The following is a 17,392-nucleotide window of genomic DNA, read 5'->3' as shown; positions in this document are numbered from 1 at the left end:
TATATATATATATAATGGTTTGTGGGGTTTTGCTCGCCTACACATGTTCCCAAAGGCAGTGTTGAGATGTCCTCCTCGTGCAGGGAAGAAGAAACGTTATGTGGTGAAAGCCTTGTTACATTCACGACTAGAGAAATGGTTGTCAGGAGATTTTGTTTCACTTTGGACTGAAGCCAGATTGGAAGCAGCACATCGACCTGTAGTGTCTTCAAAGAATGTCTCTGTCACTCAAAGTAATGTCAAACGTGCGTTGGCAATAGCTAGAGAAGGAAATTTTTCTAAAGCAGTGCAATGTCTTGGTTCTTGTGGTACTGCTGCACACAATGATACCCAGGCCCTTGAAGAGTTACTGCAGCGTCATCCTCAACACGTTCTTCCAGATTGGAATGACGACATTCCTCCTCCACTTACTGTCTCTTCAGAGTCTGTACTCTCTGCTTTACGTGACTTTCCCAAAGCGTCTAGTCCTGGAGCTTCGCAGTTGCATTGCCAGCACCTATTGGATGCCACTGATGGGAATTCTTCACCGTTATCTAAAGATTGCCTTGACAGATTGACTCGCTTGATTTGTTTTCTTTTGTCAGGCCAGGCTGACTCTCGCATTGCTCCGTGGCTTTCTGGTGCACCTTTGACTGCTCTTCTCAAGAAACAAGGTGGTATACGCCCGATTGCTGTTGGAGAGGTCTTACGTCGCCTTACGAGTCGCCTTTGTTGCTCAGCAGCGAGATCTGCCTCGTCAGATGTTTTCCTTCCGTACGGTCAAGTTGGCGTCGGTATTCGTGGAGGTTTGGAAACTGCTGTTCATTCGCTATCAGCTATCATTGATTTGCGTGGAAATAATCCTGATCTCTGTTGCTTGAAGGTGGATTTCAGAAATGCTTTCAATGAATGTCGTCGTTCTTCTTTCCTTCATCGATTACAAAGGGATTTCCCTTCAATATTTGCTTGGGCTCAGTGGTGTTACCACTGTGAAGGACAGCTACGTTTCGGTAGTCACTGTATCAAATCATCAGGAGGAGTACAGCAAGGCGACCCTCTTGGTCCGCTCCTTTTTTCTCTGACTCTCCTGGAGTTGTTGGACGATATTGATTCCACACCTGACATCAACCTTCAGGTATGGTATTTGGACGACGGAACTATTGTTGGTCCTCGTAAGGCGGTTTCTTCCCTCCTGGATAGCTTGTCTGTAAAGGGTCCTTCCCATGGATTGATCCTTAACTTGGAGAAGTGCGAAGTCTTCTGGCCCTCTGGAGATATTTCGTTTCCTGAGTTCCCGGATAGTGTTCAAAGAGTGCAATGCATTTCTGGTGGAGCAGAGTTTTTAGGCTCTCCGGTATTTGGATCAGATGCTTTTTATGATGCCACTTTTGGCAGGAAAATTGACAAAATTCTGTCATGCCAAAGTCGTCTGACGGATCTAGAAGACCCGCAGGTGGAGTTACACCTACTTAGAAGTTGCCTGAGCTTGTGCAAGGTTAATCACCTTCTTAGAACAGTTCCGTCAGAGAAAGTAAAATTTCAGCTCGAGAGGTTCGACAGCGAGTTGCGAAGCAGTCTGGAGGTGATTTCTCGCTCATCTGTATCTGACGTCGCGTGGAAACAGGCCACATTGCCAATCCGTCTCGGTGGTTTGGGTTTGAGAGAAACCTGTAGAACTTCCGCACTCGCTTTCGTAGGCAGTTGCAATTTTACACGGGATTTGAGTATTCGTCTCTTGGGGTGTGCTAAGCCACCTGTTTTGAGGAGCAGTGAAGGGCCAATCACTAATCCTGATGTTCCAGATCTGCTTTTCCCAGGTGAGGTATCGTCTCGTGAACAGCTGCTGTCTACTCTCCTGTCTACCGCTGATGTTGACCTCGGCGGAGCAAGTCAACATGATTTGCAAGAGATTTTCGACAAGTCACTTTTATCTGACATTAAGAACTCAGTCAGTATACGCGACCAAGCACGTCTAAACGCTATATCAACTCCTCATGCAGGCGCATGGCTGCGGGCAATCCCTAACAGAAATTTGGGCCTCGTCATGTCTGCAGAGGAATATGTGATTGCTTTACGTTTACGGCTAGGAATTCCAATTTTTCCTTCTCTCTCTACTAGATGTCCATGTGGTTCAATAATAGATGCCTACGGAGATCATGTGTTAGGTTGCGGCTATGGTAACCTGAGAATTAAACGCCATGATGCGTTATGTGATGTCATCTTTCACACACTACTTGAGGATCACTCTGGCACTCGGAGAGAACAGCACTGTGGCGGATATAATAATTCTCGCCCAGGTGACGTCTACCACCCAGATTTTCTACTTGGTCGTCCAGGATATTTTGATATCACAGTAAGGAATTCCTTCCAGCAGTCTCACATTGTCCACTCCGCTTATTGTGCTGGTGCCGCTGCAGCAGCTGGAGAGATGGAGAAAGACGATCGTCATAAAGACAACGTAGAGGCGACAGGAGGTGTTTTCTACCCGCTGGTAGTTGAGTCCTACGGAACGTGGACCTCCAGTAGCTTACAAACTTTAAAAACAATTGCTAGAAGGACATCTCTCCGTAGTAGTATTACTGTCAGCAGGGCTATCGTTAATTTTCACGGGCAGCTCTCTCTCCGCCTTTGGCAATTTAACGCTAGGATGATTTTGGACCGTTTGTCTTTGTTAGGTTTAGACAGAGACTACTCTGTTTGTTCTTCGTTGTGAGGCCCCTCTAGTGGAGGGGTAGCTATTATTTATATTTGAATAAACTATAAAAAAAAAAAATATATATATATATATATATATATATATATATATATATATATATATATATATTGCAGATAACATATATATTGCTGTGCCTCGGAATTCCAATGCCTTGCTCACGCCCACAGACTCCTTGATTTCTCTCGTTTTGTAGCAAGACCAATAATCGGCAGCCCACTGACAGAGGATATTTGTTCGCACGTTGTTCAGTTAGTTGGAAACAACTAACAACTGCATTGGGTTTTGCTTGTGTTTCGAATGTTCCAGGGGTCTTTCGTAATCTGCAGTTCATGCTCTGCTACCAAGTTGGTTTTGCGACGAACTGTTAGAGTAGGTCATTCCTGCTACATAATTTTCGATCTAGCAGCTTGACCAACGTTGAGCTACCGCCTAAACGCATCAGTTACCTGCTCAGACTGGATATCAGATTTCCCAACTATGGCTACGTCGGTTTTTTTCATGAAGAACCCTAATAACCCAAGAAAAAGACAAGCTATGTTGCATGGGGTTTCGCTCTGTGATGAATTCATACTGCCACCATATTATTCACCCCAGACTAAGTCTACAATGCCTCAGTCAGTTCTTCAATCAATTACAGTGCTATCAATGCTAAAAACAAAGTTCAAACCATCTGTAGCCTGACAGACAGCCTAATACGCAGCAAACTATCGTGCCATGGACATCGCCATTTTGAAAGTATTCGTAATCCCGGATATTGTAATCCCGGATATTGTAATCTCTCTGATGTAAATCCAAGAGTAACTCACCATCCCGTTCTCCACACGGGCAAATTAGATTATTAGTCGTTAGTAAATTATTATATCGTTATATGTATTATGAAGTACATCTCATAGCTGTTAGTTATTAATTTATCGCGTATGCATTCATGAAGTACATTATATCTCATTAGCCCCGTTCTAATTTATTACGAAGTATATACCTGAAGAATTCTCATAAAGAATTTGTTCAGAGCTTTATCGCGTTAATTAATTTAACGTTGTATGCAAATTTGTGTTATTGCATGGGTATCACGTTCTGAGTATTTATCAATAATTAATAAAGTATATTCATATACATTTTTACACCGTTCTGAAAAATTAGCAACAGGACAGACAATTTTGTCCAGAATTATATTTCGTTTAATTACATCTAGTTCTGAGAAATTACAAGGAATTGATTATCCTATCCGGGCAGCAAACTCTTGAAAGTCACGTGCAGGAACTAACTTATTCACTCGTGCATGTCTTAACACGCGTGTTGCTTGACTTTGGATCTTGCTCTTCTTGCGATTTTCGGTATAAATCGACAGTTTACCGCCCGGTGCAAGAAACGCGTAGGTCGGGTTCGGTGCAAATGCAATCAAAATTTGGAGAGAAACGTGAGACAATTTGGAATGGCTTCAAACTAGTTCGTCGGCCAACCCCCCAAAAGACGTGTAGCGTTATCGGGTTCGTATTAAGGCACCAGACACGTATTATTATTGTCTTTAACACACAACGTAAGAATACAGACTCCTTACACACTAGTTACACCCCAACCGGTCAATACGTCTCGAATGACTCACTCTCTACACATGCTCATTCATGCACTCGCGTGACATCATAGTAACTAATAATAGTATCATACTCAGTCACACTACATCCCTCTTTGTTAAACTCAAAGATCCAACATGTTTGGTTTCCTAACTTGTCTCCCAGACCGAGTTCTAATCGTTCTATGATCGTCTTTATCATCTTCAGTCGCCACCAGATCTCTCTGAGTCTCCAATGTATTTTCTCTCTCCTTTCTTTGCATCTCAGAAGTATTCTGACTCGTTTTACCTTGATTACCAACATATTGATGACATGGTTGATGATCTTCCTCTCTCACATTTGACTCTAAGTTCGTCCTTTGTTCTCTCTCTGGCTCTGATCTTCTCTCAATTCTTTCTTCACTTCCTTCCATTTTTCTCTCTTCTTCACTTTCAATTCGGATATGATTCCTATTTCTACGAAGAATTCCTTTCGGAGTAGAAACAAGATACGATCTTGGATACGTTTCTCTTAGAACAGTACCCGTTGTTGTTTTGTCAGAAATCCATACTGAATCTCCCGCTTTTAATAAAGGAAGATGTTGCACTTTATGACGTTTGTCATAGGTGACTTTCTTCTTTCTCTTCTGATCTACTTCTCTCTTCCTCAAAAGTTGCATGTTGGGAACTTCAGGTTTTCTTTGCTCCACTGACATAGGTAAATTGGACCTTAGCCTTCTTGACATCAACAATTGAGAAGGACTAAATCCATTGCTTAACGGTGTTGTTCTATATGACAGTAATGCAAGATATGGATCCTTGGCTTTCTGTAATAACGTCTTCACTGTTTTCACCGCTCTTTCGGCTTCTCCATTGGCTTTTGGATACTTTGGACTTGACGTAACGTGATTAAATCCATACTCGTTTGCAAATATATTAAATTCTTCAGATGTATACTGTGTCCCATTATCCGAAACCACACATTCTGGAACGCCATGTCTAGAGAATATAGCTTTTAATTGATTGATGATATGAACTGACGTCATGCTTCGAACTTCAACAACTTCTATGTAAAGAGAGAAATAGTCTATTACAAGAAGATAGTGCGATCCTTTGAATTCAAAAAGATCTGTTCCAATCTTTTGCCAAGGCAATAAAGGTAAAGGTGTTGTAATTAATGGCTTTATGTGATTACGTCTTTCTCTCCAACATACAGGACAGGAAAAAACATACTCCTTTAGCTCCTTACTCATACCTGGCCACCATATCGCAGCTTTAGCTCTTTCTCTACACTTTACAATGCCTTGATGTCCTTCATGAATTCTCTCAATCATTTCTCTTCTTAGTTTGTCGGGAATTATCAATCGTGGTCCTCTTACCAATATATCTCTTTGCACCGTTATCTCCAAAGACAATGCAGCAAACTTCTTCAATTCTCCATGCAGATTTCTTTTCTCTGGCCAACCATCATCTGTAAATTTTCTTACTTGTTGGCATAACCAATCTTCTTTTTGCATTTGCCGAACTTGTTCTAATCTTTTATCACTGGCAGGAATATGATCCATAACTTGTTTAACCTACGTTTCGACTATTTCGACAAATTCGTGATCAATCTCTGTAGGTTCGTCAACTGGATACCTAGAAAGAGTGTCCGCCGTTCCTAGTTCTTTTCTATAAAACTATGTAAAACTATATAAAACCAGAAGACTTGTCTCCCCAACCAACATCAAACTATGTTTGTTTTATCAACAGAGAAGAAAAAAGGTCAAGGGAAACGACCGTCTTTAAGCAGAGTTACTACCTTTTCTGCATGTTGGGCTATTTTAAACTCAGCGGAAATCAGAAAAGACAGAAGAATTTTATTGGAAGTGCAGCAAGGACCGGGTCAGCCTGATGGTATCGCCAAGGAGCTGTCCTATCATGGATCTTGCTACAGGAATTACACTCACCAGAAAACATTAGCCAACATGCTTGATTCTTAGATCTCTCTAGAAGATGCACAACACAGTACAGCATATGACCGTGCGTTTCAAATTCTTGCTGGTGAAGCAATACTTAGCGAAGATGAAGAAGGATTATTTGCAAGATGTCTGACTTGAGGTCAAAATTTATAGACTTTCTAAAGCAGGAAGATGTTGACACTCCAGATTACAAAATCAGCAAACTGAAGCGTCGTCTCAAAAGCACTTCGGCAATCGCATAGTATTCTTTGCAAATTCACAAAAACTGTAACGGAGTCGGAAAAGGTTACGTCTGCTACTGTGCCCCAACTATTGAATGGATGACAAAGCCACCGGCACCTGTTGACGTTTTGAAACTGATCAGTTGCAGCTGTAAAACTGGGTGCAGCTCTAAGCGCTGCTCTTGCCAGCGAAGTTGCTTGGCACAGATGTGTGCCAATGCGACAATTGTGAAAACCCTATTCTGTGCAAAGCTTTGCAGCCTGTTTCCACTATAGCATCTGCAAATGCGTTTGAAGCTAATATTTTTGATGCAAACTCTACTGATGAATATGATGAGTAGATGGCTCTTTACATTTCATTGGTTATTAATTAATTAGGTTTATTTTCTAGATGAAATTATTAGTCCACTAGATAATGACTAAAAATGACTCTGAGCTATTTAGTACAGCCGTAAATTTAGGCACTTTATGTCAGTAACGCTTATGTCCTGCTTTTGATGGTCGTATGTTAATTATTGTACACTTGTACTAACGTCTAGATAGTTAGTATTACAAGGTACGTGCAATTTATCCGGGAGTTTGTCACGACTTGCGCGGTATTTACTGTCTTTCCCAACGCTCAGGGTCACGTTACTGTTGCAAGGCAGTCAAACGCAGCAGTACAAGTGTAACAACAATGTAGGAGTTTCCTTTGATCAACAGAGCTGCTGGTAATGTGAAAAATACTATCTGGAGACCGCACTTCATTACCTCCATCTCTAGAAAAGACAGCTGCACAGGTTTAAGCCTTCGCGTGATATAGCTAATGTCTATAGACCTTATGAATGGGACCACGTTCGTCTCTTACTCTCGGTTCGCCGTTGCTGCGAATTTGCATGGGCGTAGCCTTAGTCAATCTACAGCTGTGGCCAAAAGTTTTCGGACATCTTAAAATATATAGTTAAAATAAAAAATACGGTTCTCACCAGGATTTTCACTAAACATTATGACCAGTTTACTGAAAGAGAGTATAATACACCAATATTTAAGCAGGTTTAGGAATGACAAATTACTGGAACTTGGTATATCAATTATTTGACCAATAGCTATGTATTCCATTACAGATGTGTTTGTCGCCATTTAGAGAATAGCCTATAAAACTATATTTAAAAAACCACAATTTTATTGCACAAGAGTAGCTATGAGTCTAGCAGAAGTTTCTGAGCAATTTGACTCATACCAAGCTCGCGATGGCCAAGACACGGAACTACACCAAGGCGGAGAGGATCAGGATCCAGGTGCTGCATGAGGAGGGTCTCAGCTGTCGCCAGATTGCTCGCAGGGTTCGTAAATCTCCTGCTGGCGTTGCAGCCTTGCTCCAGAAACTCCGTCAAACCAGTAGTGTGAGAGACAGGCGCCGCACTGGACGGCCACGGGTCACCACCGCTTGAGACGACAGAAACCTGTGCAGGATGAGCTTGCGAGACAGGAAGAAAACAGCAGTAAAATTGCACCAAGAATGGACTAATGGTGGTGCTGTGACTGCTTTCGTCAGGACAACTTGCAGAAGGTTGCTAGACCATGGTCTGAGGTCATGCAAGGCCCGAAAGAAGCCACTCATCAAACCTGACCAGAAGAGGAAGAGGCTGGCTTGGGCTCATAGGCACAAAAAATGGACTCAAAGACAGTGGAACAGTGTGTTATTGTCTGACGAATCCAGTTTCCAGTTGTTCGCAACTCCAGGGAATGTGAGGGTACGAAGAAGGCCTGGAGAAGAGTGGAACAAAGACGGCATCGTTCCCACAGTGAAACATGGCTCAGGATCCGTTATGGTCTGAGGGGTGCATGTCAAGTTCTGGAGTTGAAAGGCTGACTGTCTGTGACGGAACAATCAACTCTGAGAAGTATCAGGCTATTCTCCACGATACAATGTTACCTGCAGCTTTTGAGATGTCCCGGATTGGCCAGAACTACACATTCCACCAGGATAATGCTCCATGCCACACCTCAGTCTCAACAAGACGATGGTTTCAGACCCACAATGTTCGGGTGATGGACTGGCTGCCGCAATCACCAGACATGAACCCAATTGAGAACCTGTGGGGCGACCTGAAAATAGCTGCCCGACGTCACCAGCCGACCAGCAAGGCCCAGCTGAAGGCTGTACTCCAGGACGAGTGGCAGAGGATAGCTCTTGAGAGGTGCCAGAACCTGGTGAACAGCATGCCGACAAGGATATCAGCCCTGATCCGTGCCAAGGAACTGTGTACAAAATAGTAGCAATTATTGCTGTGATATTGCTAATTTGTTGCTGTTATTCCTATCTCAAATGACGTCTTTCCCTACGTTACATGTTACTCCATATATTTAATGATACTGTTTTGTTAGTTTTGAGCATAATTGACATTTTATAATAAAAATATGGTTATCTCAAATTATAATTGCTATATTGGATTTATTACTGAGCTATAACTGCATTTCTAACCAAATATGACCAATTTACATAAAACATGACATGTGTCCGACAACTTTTGGCCACAGCTGTAGTCCTTCTTGTTACTCAGAAACTGTCCCGTTCCAAGACGGCAAACAATCGCAAATGCACTCGCATGGTTTCTATTTGACGATTGCAACTACGGAAACTTTCCCGGGTTTTGGGGGCTACGCAGCTTGTCGCTTTCTGGTGTTGGCCTACGGACTAAACGGCAAGAAATCGTCGATCGCCTGAAGCATTGCAAAAGACGACCACAAGCACAATGCACGTGAAACTGGTGCAGGCGGGCGTTTAAATAAAGCGGAGGATTTAGGGTTCGCGTCGTCGAAAATTTTACGCTGCGGTCGAACCCTCGCGAGAGGACCCTGTAAAATCGGAGAATTCCGGCCATTTTACTGTCTGCAGGTACATTTTTGGCGCGGCGAAGACAAATTCGTCGGAGATCAGACACGGGGCAGCTGGGATACGCGTCCACTCGCATACATACTGAAAGACATGCAGACAGACAGACGGCTCGCCTTTATTGGACGAGACCCTTTCTATGTGTATTGCACTGTGTTGTGATGTGTGCGATGGTACATACATGCGACCGACCGGAAATAACTTTGAATTTGAGCCGATCACAGAGATGATGGTCTGTGATGTCACAGGTGTAAGTGTAATAGTGGTACGGCTCTCAAGGTTGCTGCGCGCCAGTTCCACGGCACTATTAAGAGAAAGAAAAAGGCTCAAGCTTCTAGAGATGGCTTTAAAACGGCGGCTAAAAATTCAACTAGATGTGATACATGTTGTCTCTAGAAATAAATTAAATTAGCGTTCTATCTGTACATAAATGTCCAAACGCTCGCGTTCACGTCCGACTGTGTACTCGTAGCTCGATTTTAAGCTGACAAATTACAGATAAATTTCTTTACTGAAGTATCTACGAACGGTATGAGTATACACACGACAGAGTGGTTTGCGTTGTGCGTTACAGAGGTATATGAATTAATTGGTTTGTGTCTACTTCAAATTTCTACATACATTGTTCTTAGCTGACACTTCAAGAGAGGAAGATGTTCACAACTGCATGATTGCTGCGCTCTACGGGACTACTACGAGAATGCAAACAGGCGAGAACTCCAAAGTACAAAGAAATTTACTATACCTAGACATGCATTTTCTCCGGGATGACAAATCACTGTGTTTCGGGTCTGTGTGTTCTCACTGAGGCTATATATTGATATAGATATCCTAGCAAATACAGATTGAAGCAATTTCAGTTAACAAACTTTCTTACGTATCAACGTCGATTTGTAACAACTGTTTCTGTCACATTTACAATTGCTTGACACTGTCGAGTGCTTGCTTCTGTCACCGTGATAGATCATAAATAGAAAGTAGATAACACTAGTTAGTAGTAAAAAGATAATTTGCCTAATCCAGATACATGTACAATGGTAACGTTTTTAAAGCAACTCGAGCCTGATTCACAATACACCTCGCGTCGCGTCGCGTCAATGGAGGCTATTTCCGACGCGAAGCGACGCAACGCGACGTGTTGGATAGAATTTTTTTATATTTCAGCCCGTCGCGAAAACGGACTCCTTTGACCCGAGACGACGCGACGCGCCTCAAGGTGTATTGTGAACAAGGCTTAAAGCTTCAAACTTAGTTAACTTAATTATTCTAACTCTAGTAAATTTAATTCGTTTATTGCTGTTCAAAACACTAAAGGCCGGTTCACAGTACGACGCTGACGCTGACGTTGATGCTAACGCTGATGCTGGTATAGAAATGAATCTTATTCCAGCGTCAGCGTCAGCGTCAATATCAAAGGATGCCGCCTGCGTCAAGGCGGTGTCTTTGATGTTGACGCTAAGCTGAGCATCAACGTCATTACTGTGAACCGCGCTTAAACGTCAATAGAGAAACGTAAACGATCTTGTCATTCTGATACTCTGCTCGTATGGCCTTTGCCAGCCATTACTAAATTGTAGAAAAATTGTAGTCTAGACACTGAAGTATTGCGTAGTCTCCAGGAATTATATATAATTACATGTCACTGTCAGGGCTATGAGATTAGGAGTGCTCTTCTTTTATCCCAAATGACCCTCTGTCAGAAGTAATTAAGTGCTATTAGATATACTATAAACTGTAGCTATCAGAATAAACCACTCAGTAAATTGCAGCAGATTTTGAATGTCTATATGTTGTGCAAATTAAGTACTTTAAAAAATTTAATTCTATCTGCATGCGCGAGTACGTCGATTTAAGAATGCGGTTTCGTTAGCAGCTCTAGTTTAATAACCGAGAATGCGCTGAAAGTGTGACTTTCATGCTCTTGTCGGCCGCTCCAAGCCTTGGTTTCCCCCTCAATTACGTTGTCATTCTGCAGCGTACGGGAATGCAAAATGCATCATATTGATTGACTAGATTCCGGAATAAAGTGGCAAGGCTTAGCTGGATATCTGATAACTCTTATTTGAAAAGAATACACCCTCAAAATGCGCTTCGCAGTAAAGCTCCTCTTTCCATTTTATAGTAGTACCCGCGCTGAGATCACACATGACTTTCAAGCGTTGCTAGGTGTTTGAAGACACGAGAAAGTACACTGAATAGATTTGATCATAAAATATGTGGTTCAGCAATGATGTGCAATGACAAACTGGTTTTTCTTAGAAAATGTTTCTTTTTTGGCTTTAATTAGGTCATTTATTTTATACTCAATATATCCAAATTTCAAAATCCGACTTGTTGTAGATTTAGAGCAATCCTTAGTGCAGAAGAAAAATCTAAGATGTAGCTACGCTCCATCATTTGAAAAACTCTTTCCCGCTTTGTAAACTGGTTTTACAAAAATTGAAATTACTTCCACGTAGAACAAGTCTTACACTTTCATTACGCAATTTTAGAAAAGATTTACTGTTGTTTTAGGCCTTTCTATCCGATTGCCTAAACATGCACCCGGCTACTAAACATACAGCTTGCAGAATAGGCAACTAGCGGCAAAGTAGTAACCAGGGCAAAAGAGGTAGACCCTAAGAGCGTGTTCACACCGGGTCTAATTATTATTTTGTCGTTAGTGCGCTAACACCACTTGTTCACACCGGTCCTAATCATGATTAGTGTAGGTCCATTCTATCGCCATTCCAACGCTGTTTTAAAACTGTATTACCACCGCAATAATGGAGTTAGTGGTTGCACGAGAAAAGGATGTTGCCTGTGCTTTTTGCTAATGGTGTGTTACATGTGGATGCTGCTACAAACGCAGCAACGACGTCGAAGGGAATGTGAAATGAGGCGACGTATACGAAAGCTCGAAAGTCTCGTCTTCAGCGTATGAGGATTCATTTCAGGAGAGGAATGCATCTGCAAGATTGTTTTCAGATGATGCGTAGTAGTGCCGTCTGCCGCTGCGTATGTAGACTCGGAAGGAAAGTAGGTCGTTCTGAGATGAAGTGATCCACGGCCAATGGACAGATAGTGACTGAAAAGAGAACTTTCGCGTGTCAAAGGAAACACTTCGTTCCTTGTGCCAAGATCTGAGGCCACACATCCAAGAATCAGTCTCGAACTACCGTAAGGTCATTGAAGTCAGCAACCGCGTTGCTATTGTTTTGTGGCGCCTAGGTGGCTGTTATGAGTACAGAACAATATTTCATTTATTTGGAGTAGGAAGATCATCTGCTTTTGCAATTACAAGAGTGTTCTGTGCGGCAGTTGTCAATCATCTTCTGCCTAAATACAGAAAATTGCCAGCTGATATTCGAGCTCCAGAAGTGATTAAGTCTTTCAGAAAGCTGAGATTTCTCCAGTGCCGTGGAGCAATTGATGGCTTACATGTTGCCATTCGAGCTCCTAGTGTCAATGCATAAAACTACTACAATAGGAAGTCATTACACTCAATTATTGTTCAGGCTGTTGTGGACTCATCTACTTGTTTTACGGACGTAGACTTTGGCATGGCAGGACGAGTGCATGATGCCCTAGTGTTTGCTCGAAGCAAACTTTATCACACGTGTCGAGCCACAAGATCTTCTGCCCCAAGTGTACCATCCAGACTCATAAAATGAGTTGCTGTTCTAGGCGCAATTATAGGAGATGCAGCTTATCCTTTGTTGACCTGATTTATGAAGCCCCACCCTGACACGGGTCTGCCATTTGACTCCAGAACAGCATTTGTTCAATTTTCGACTGAGTGGTGCGAGAATGGTAGTGGAGAGAGTTTTTGGTCAGCTAAAAGGTATATGGCGCTGTATTTCCAAATGCTGGCATGGAAGCTACACCTTGTCCAGTCTGCCACTTTAATTAAATAAACTGCTGCCGCATGTTGAGTCCTGTACAACTACTGCATTGTTCATCAAGATGAAGCTCTACCACTGTGGTTTCGCGAAGATCATGGTATTGGAGCTCTGTGTGTCAATGGTCCTCCTGTGGCAATGGGACGTGGATACAGTTCCAGAGTAAGAATTATTAGAGAAAACCATAATATCAATTTTTATTATAGCTACGACAGACGCAACAATGTAATGGTTATAAAATAGTAATATTGTATGCACCATCCATGGATCCGCGCCCGCGTTACATTTTTCTACGGCACTGAAACAGTATTTTCCAATTGTAAATACACTTTCCAAAATTATGTGCTTGCACCAACAGTAACCAGTACTCTCTGTTCGCGTTGACTTTGCGCTCGGAAGCGACCAATGATGCAGTTGTATTTGTTTACCACACTCAGATGTTAAGTGATATCCCATTAACTGTACATTCATTGTAGAGGTCATATTACAATACAAAGATGTTAGGTAACAGTAGAGGAAGTCGCAGGTTATCAAGACGACGCAGAACAAGAAGAGGAGTTAGAAATATCAAGCAAACACTTGTAAAACAAGAGCAGCTGTGAGTTGATGTCAAGGCAGCGGACTGTTACTGACCTTGCTAATTGGCTACTTTCTCTATTGGCAGCATTCTTGTTGTAATATCATACCTTCTTAGTGAGTTAAGAACACTAACCACTCTTGATGTGCATAAGCCCTATCAAACCGTCTCTGTAATACATACGCTGTCGTTACCCTAATTATAAAAAATCAGGAAACTTGCGATTTCGAACGATACAAAGATCGTCACTGTCTGCCCTATTGCGCAGAAGTTATTACAGATTTTCAAAGAGTAAAGTCAACGCGAACAGAGGGTAGTTGTAAGCTGAGCATCGGTGGACTACGACGACATAATTAATTATTAATTGAAACTTATCTGCATTTTACAATGGGGCAGTCTATGATTTTAGCAGAAAACATCTCCAAAGGATTGCATGTATTTGTATACTAGACTCAGATAGCCAACTGTACCTTTTAGGTGCTAAAGAAATATACATCTATATACGACAAAAAGAAGGTGTCCGGCACGCTGTCCTTTTCTTATCCTTTCTCACGATTGGTACTTGAAAATATCCTCTTGCCAAGTCCAAGATGCTAAAACAATTTTGCTCCTGATAGTGACTCAATCACCTGTTGCAGATTCCCAGTTTAACCATTTAACTGTCTGTATTCCATGCATAAAGGAAGACTCCCATCACTCTTTCTAACTGGACATATAGGTGCCGCATATCCAGAAATAGATGGTCGAATTATCTCATCTCGCCGTAATCGTTTCACCTCATCTGCAACCTCAGCTTTCCATCTTGTAGGTAGACATCTTTGGCGGCAAGCTATTGGAGTTTTGGTAGTAAGCGGAATCGTATGTTCAGCGTCCACTAAATACCCGTCATTGCCTGGATAAGCGAACACGTCTCGATGACGTTTTAGAAGATTCTCCAATTTTTGTTTCTTATTAGAGCTCAATGACTCACCCAGATCTATGTTAACCATTAGGTTGTAAATATTGGTGTTCCTCCAACTGGTCTTCTATGCGCCCCATCCAACGCCGTTGCTTCATTAAATTCCGCCAACCCCTGTCCTTTATGTATTACTACAAGTTCTGTGCAGACATTCATAACTCTCACCGAAACATCTCTCCCCTTTCCTCTAACGCAATAGGTAGCACATTCCAAAAGTCCTGAACGTTCAGATAACTCATCCACTACTTCCACAATTCCTGTCCATTCACTAGTAACATTGGAGTGTATGTTTCCCCAAAAGGTGGTTTCTTACCCAGGCCCGATTAGTACACTTCTTGGCGAATACACCCAACCAAACTTTAGTAAACGCACTTTAGACTTTTGTTGGTTTTGATTTGACTGGTTGGGATGTTGTCACTTCTTCTCCTTTCAAGAACAACTTTCTATTAGAGAAATCTGTCTGGATTTCAAGAGTCAACAGAATATTAGTGCCCAAAACCCCACAGTCGGTTCCATTCGCAACGTAAAATGAACTGTATACCATTTGAGATCCCAAATGAAACGACGTAACTACAGTTTTCTCACACTGTAATGTAGTACCATCAACCATTACTGGTACTAACTTCATATGGTTCATCTGAAAAAACATCAAGTGGTATCAAGCTGATGTCTGCTCCTGTATGCACCAAAAGAGAAAGAGGTTGCTGGTCAATATTAGCGGTAACCATAATTGGACCGTAAAGAGCCGTGGCTAAATTAGTGCTCTGACCTCCTTTCTTTCATGCAGGAGATGCAGCAGTACAGTTTCAGGCAACATGACATGGTCTCAAACATCGATGACAATCATGAAAATGAGGTCAACTAGACCGAAGGTGGTTAATATTACCACAAATATAACATCTCTTAACAAGCATTGGGTCCCGAGGTTGCTGATACTTCATTCCAGGTGTCCACCTCCGACCGCGACCACGCTTCGACTGCACTGTCGCTTGGGTGTCTAAACTGTCGTTGCCAAAAGCGGTAATTGTCTGACGAGTAGATGACATATCGTTGTAGATTTCCATGTCACATCCGGAAACTTGATTGACTGCTGAAGCCGGTAAACTGCTTTGATTGTCTGTACTTGCATTTGCCGGTGTAGCGTGCTGAGACTGTCACCGTGCTGAGATTGCATTTTAGTGTAACTTATCTCCTGACACAAGGCTTTCCACTAGGGTTAGAAAAAATGAAATTAGAAACGTCAACAACCAAGCCAAGAGTCACCATTGGGATGTCTAAGGTTGGAGAGATTTATTTTTACAATGTGCATGTATAGTTATTTTGTCAAATTATATTTGCAATTGTATAAACTTGTACGTAATTGATAAATATAAAATTTATAATAAGATTATACATTTCTCAATACAACTCTAAATCTGTTTTACGCATGCGCACAAGTTAGCAATTTCAGCACGTAAGCAATTTCAGCACATAAGCAATTTCAGCGCGCTTGTATTGCGTGCTGAGAAAGTCAGTTCTATTTTGCGCAAGCGCAAACAATTTCGGCACGGTGACAATCTCAGCACGCGACACGGTGCCAGTCTGACTGAGAGAATTCCGGCTAATCGAAGTTGGTTGACTTCCTCAGCTAATTTTGTGACATCCTTAGCGTTACTATAGTCTTGTCCCTCCTCAACAGAATTTGAAATTCTCTTGGTAGACCCTCTAGAAATGCGTCTCTGGCCAAAGTAGTCGAGAACCCATTATCGAAACCCTGATACGCTACTGTCTGTACCCCATAAGTGTGAACTTTGAAAATCATCACTATCTCTGCTGTTTCTACGACTTTCGCGATGATCTCGGTATCGTTAGTAATCGCTAGGTCTGGCATTTATGTTTATCAAATTATCTAAGCCTTTCTTACAAACGAAACGGAAAGATAGTACCTGTGCATGTCAAACACAAACGGGTAGAGCAATGGCTATTATCCAATTATCTTGTAAGACCAACGGATGAGCAACTGGAACCATTTAAGAGAATTGGTATAACATGGTCCAACTGGAGCAGCTCTTAGTGCTCTAATGAGTACATCTGGTGTGACCTCTACTTCATTACTCACTTCCGGGTTTACGCTTACGGGGAACAGACAGTAGCTGTACTAACCTGTCAATGTCGTGCGCGAACGCCGGTGGAGGTTCTTCGAACTGTTTCCATTTTCTGCCATGCAACTCCTCAATTGCGATCCGCCTATCTAGTGCCCTCCGTGGAACTCCTTTAGTGAAACCACAGTAACATCAAAATCTTGCTTTTCCTCACTCTCCAGACGTCGCTAGTTCTCAAAGGCCGCCCCTTCTAATCAGGATGCCATAGCGAGTGCCTTCTTCTCACCCTCAAAACCTTTAAATGCTGTCCAAACAGTAATACGGTCTAGAAAGGAAAGTAAATTTCCAGTTTCATCATAAACCTGAGGCGCATTACATTGCATTCTAAAATTCCTCTCCTGTCACCAATGTGGTACACACGACAATTGCAGGTAAAAAGACTGATGTATTATAAGTAAGCTATGTGTTAAATAACCACTGATATGCTAACGTGCACTAAGACGTAAAGCTATTATATTACTACATTACAGTAGAAGTTCCGCCGGAGAGTATCCATTTGATAATGGAGCTGAACGATAAGACAACAATCCCTGG

At 42.1% G+C, this 17,392-nt stretch overlaps 2 protein-coding genes across 2 annotated transcripts; one reads left to right on the top strand and one right to left on the bottom strand.

The window, feature by feature from the left end:
• The first annotated feature begins 43 nt into the window (after nucleotides 1-43).
• On the top strand, nucleotides 44-2,722 carry LOC134187110 (uncharacterized). The gene has a single exon (XM_062655228.1). The coding sequence runs from the start codon at nucleotides 44-46 to the stop codon at nucleotides 2,690-2,692; it is 2,649 nt and encodes an 882-aa protein (XP_062511212.1). The 3' UTR covers nucleotides 2,693-2,722.
• A 1,668-nt stretch (nucleotides 2,723-4,390) lies between these two features.
• On the bottom strand, nucleotides 4,391-5,809 carry LOC134187109 (uncharacterized protein K02A2.6-like). Its single transcript, XM_062655227.1, has one exon. The coding sequence runs from the start codon at nucleotides 5,807-5,809 to the stop codon at nucleotides 4,391-4,393; it is 1,419 nt and encodes a 472-aa protein (XP_062511211.1).
• Between the last annotated feature and the right edge of the window lie 11,583 nt (nucleotides 5,810-17,392).

The sequence above is a fragment of the Corticium candelabrum genome, chromosome 11 (assembly GCF_963422355.1).
Source record: "Corticium candelabrum chromosome 11, ooCorCand1.1, whole genome shotgun sequence".
Lineage (NCBI taxonomy): Eukaryota > Metazoa > Porifera > Homoscleromorpha > Homosclerophorida > Plakinidae > Corticium > Corticium candelabrum.
The sequence above is the reverse complement of the archived record's forward strand: the minus strand, read 5'-3'. Positions and strand labels throughout refer to the sequence as shown.

Excerpts from the sequence above, each read along its gene's own strand:
- LOC134187110 (XM_062655228.1), top strand. The coding sequence starts at position 44 with ATGTTCCCAAAGGCAGTGTTGAGATGTCCTCCTCGTGCAGGGAAGAAG.
- LOC134187109 (XM_062655227.1), bottom strand. The coding sequence starts at position 5,809 with ATGGATCATATTCCTGCCAGTGATAAAAGATTAGAACAAGTTCGGCAA.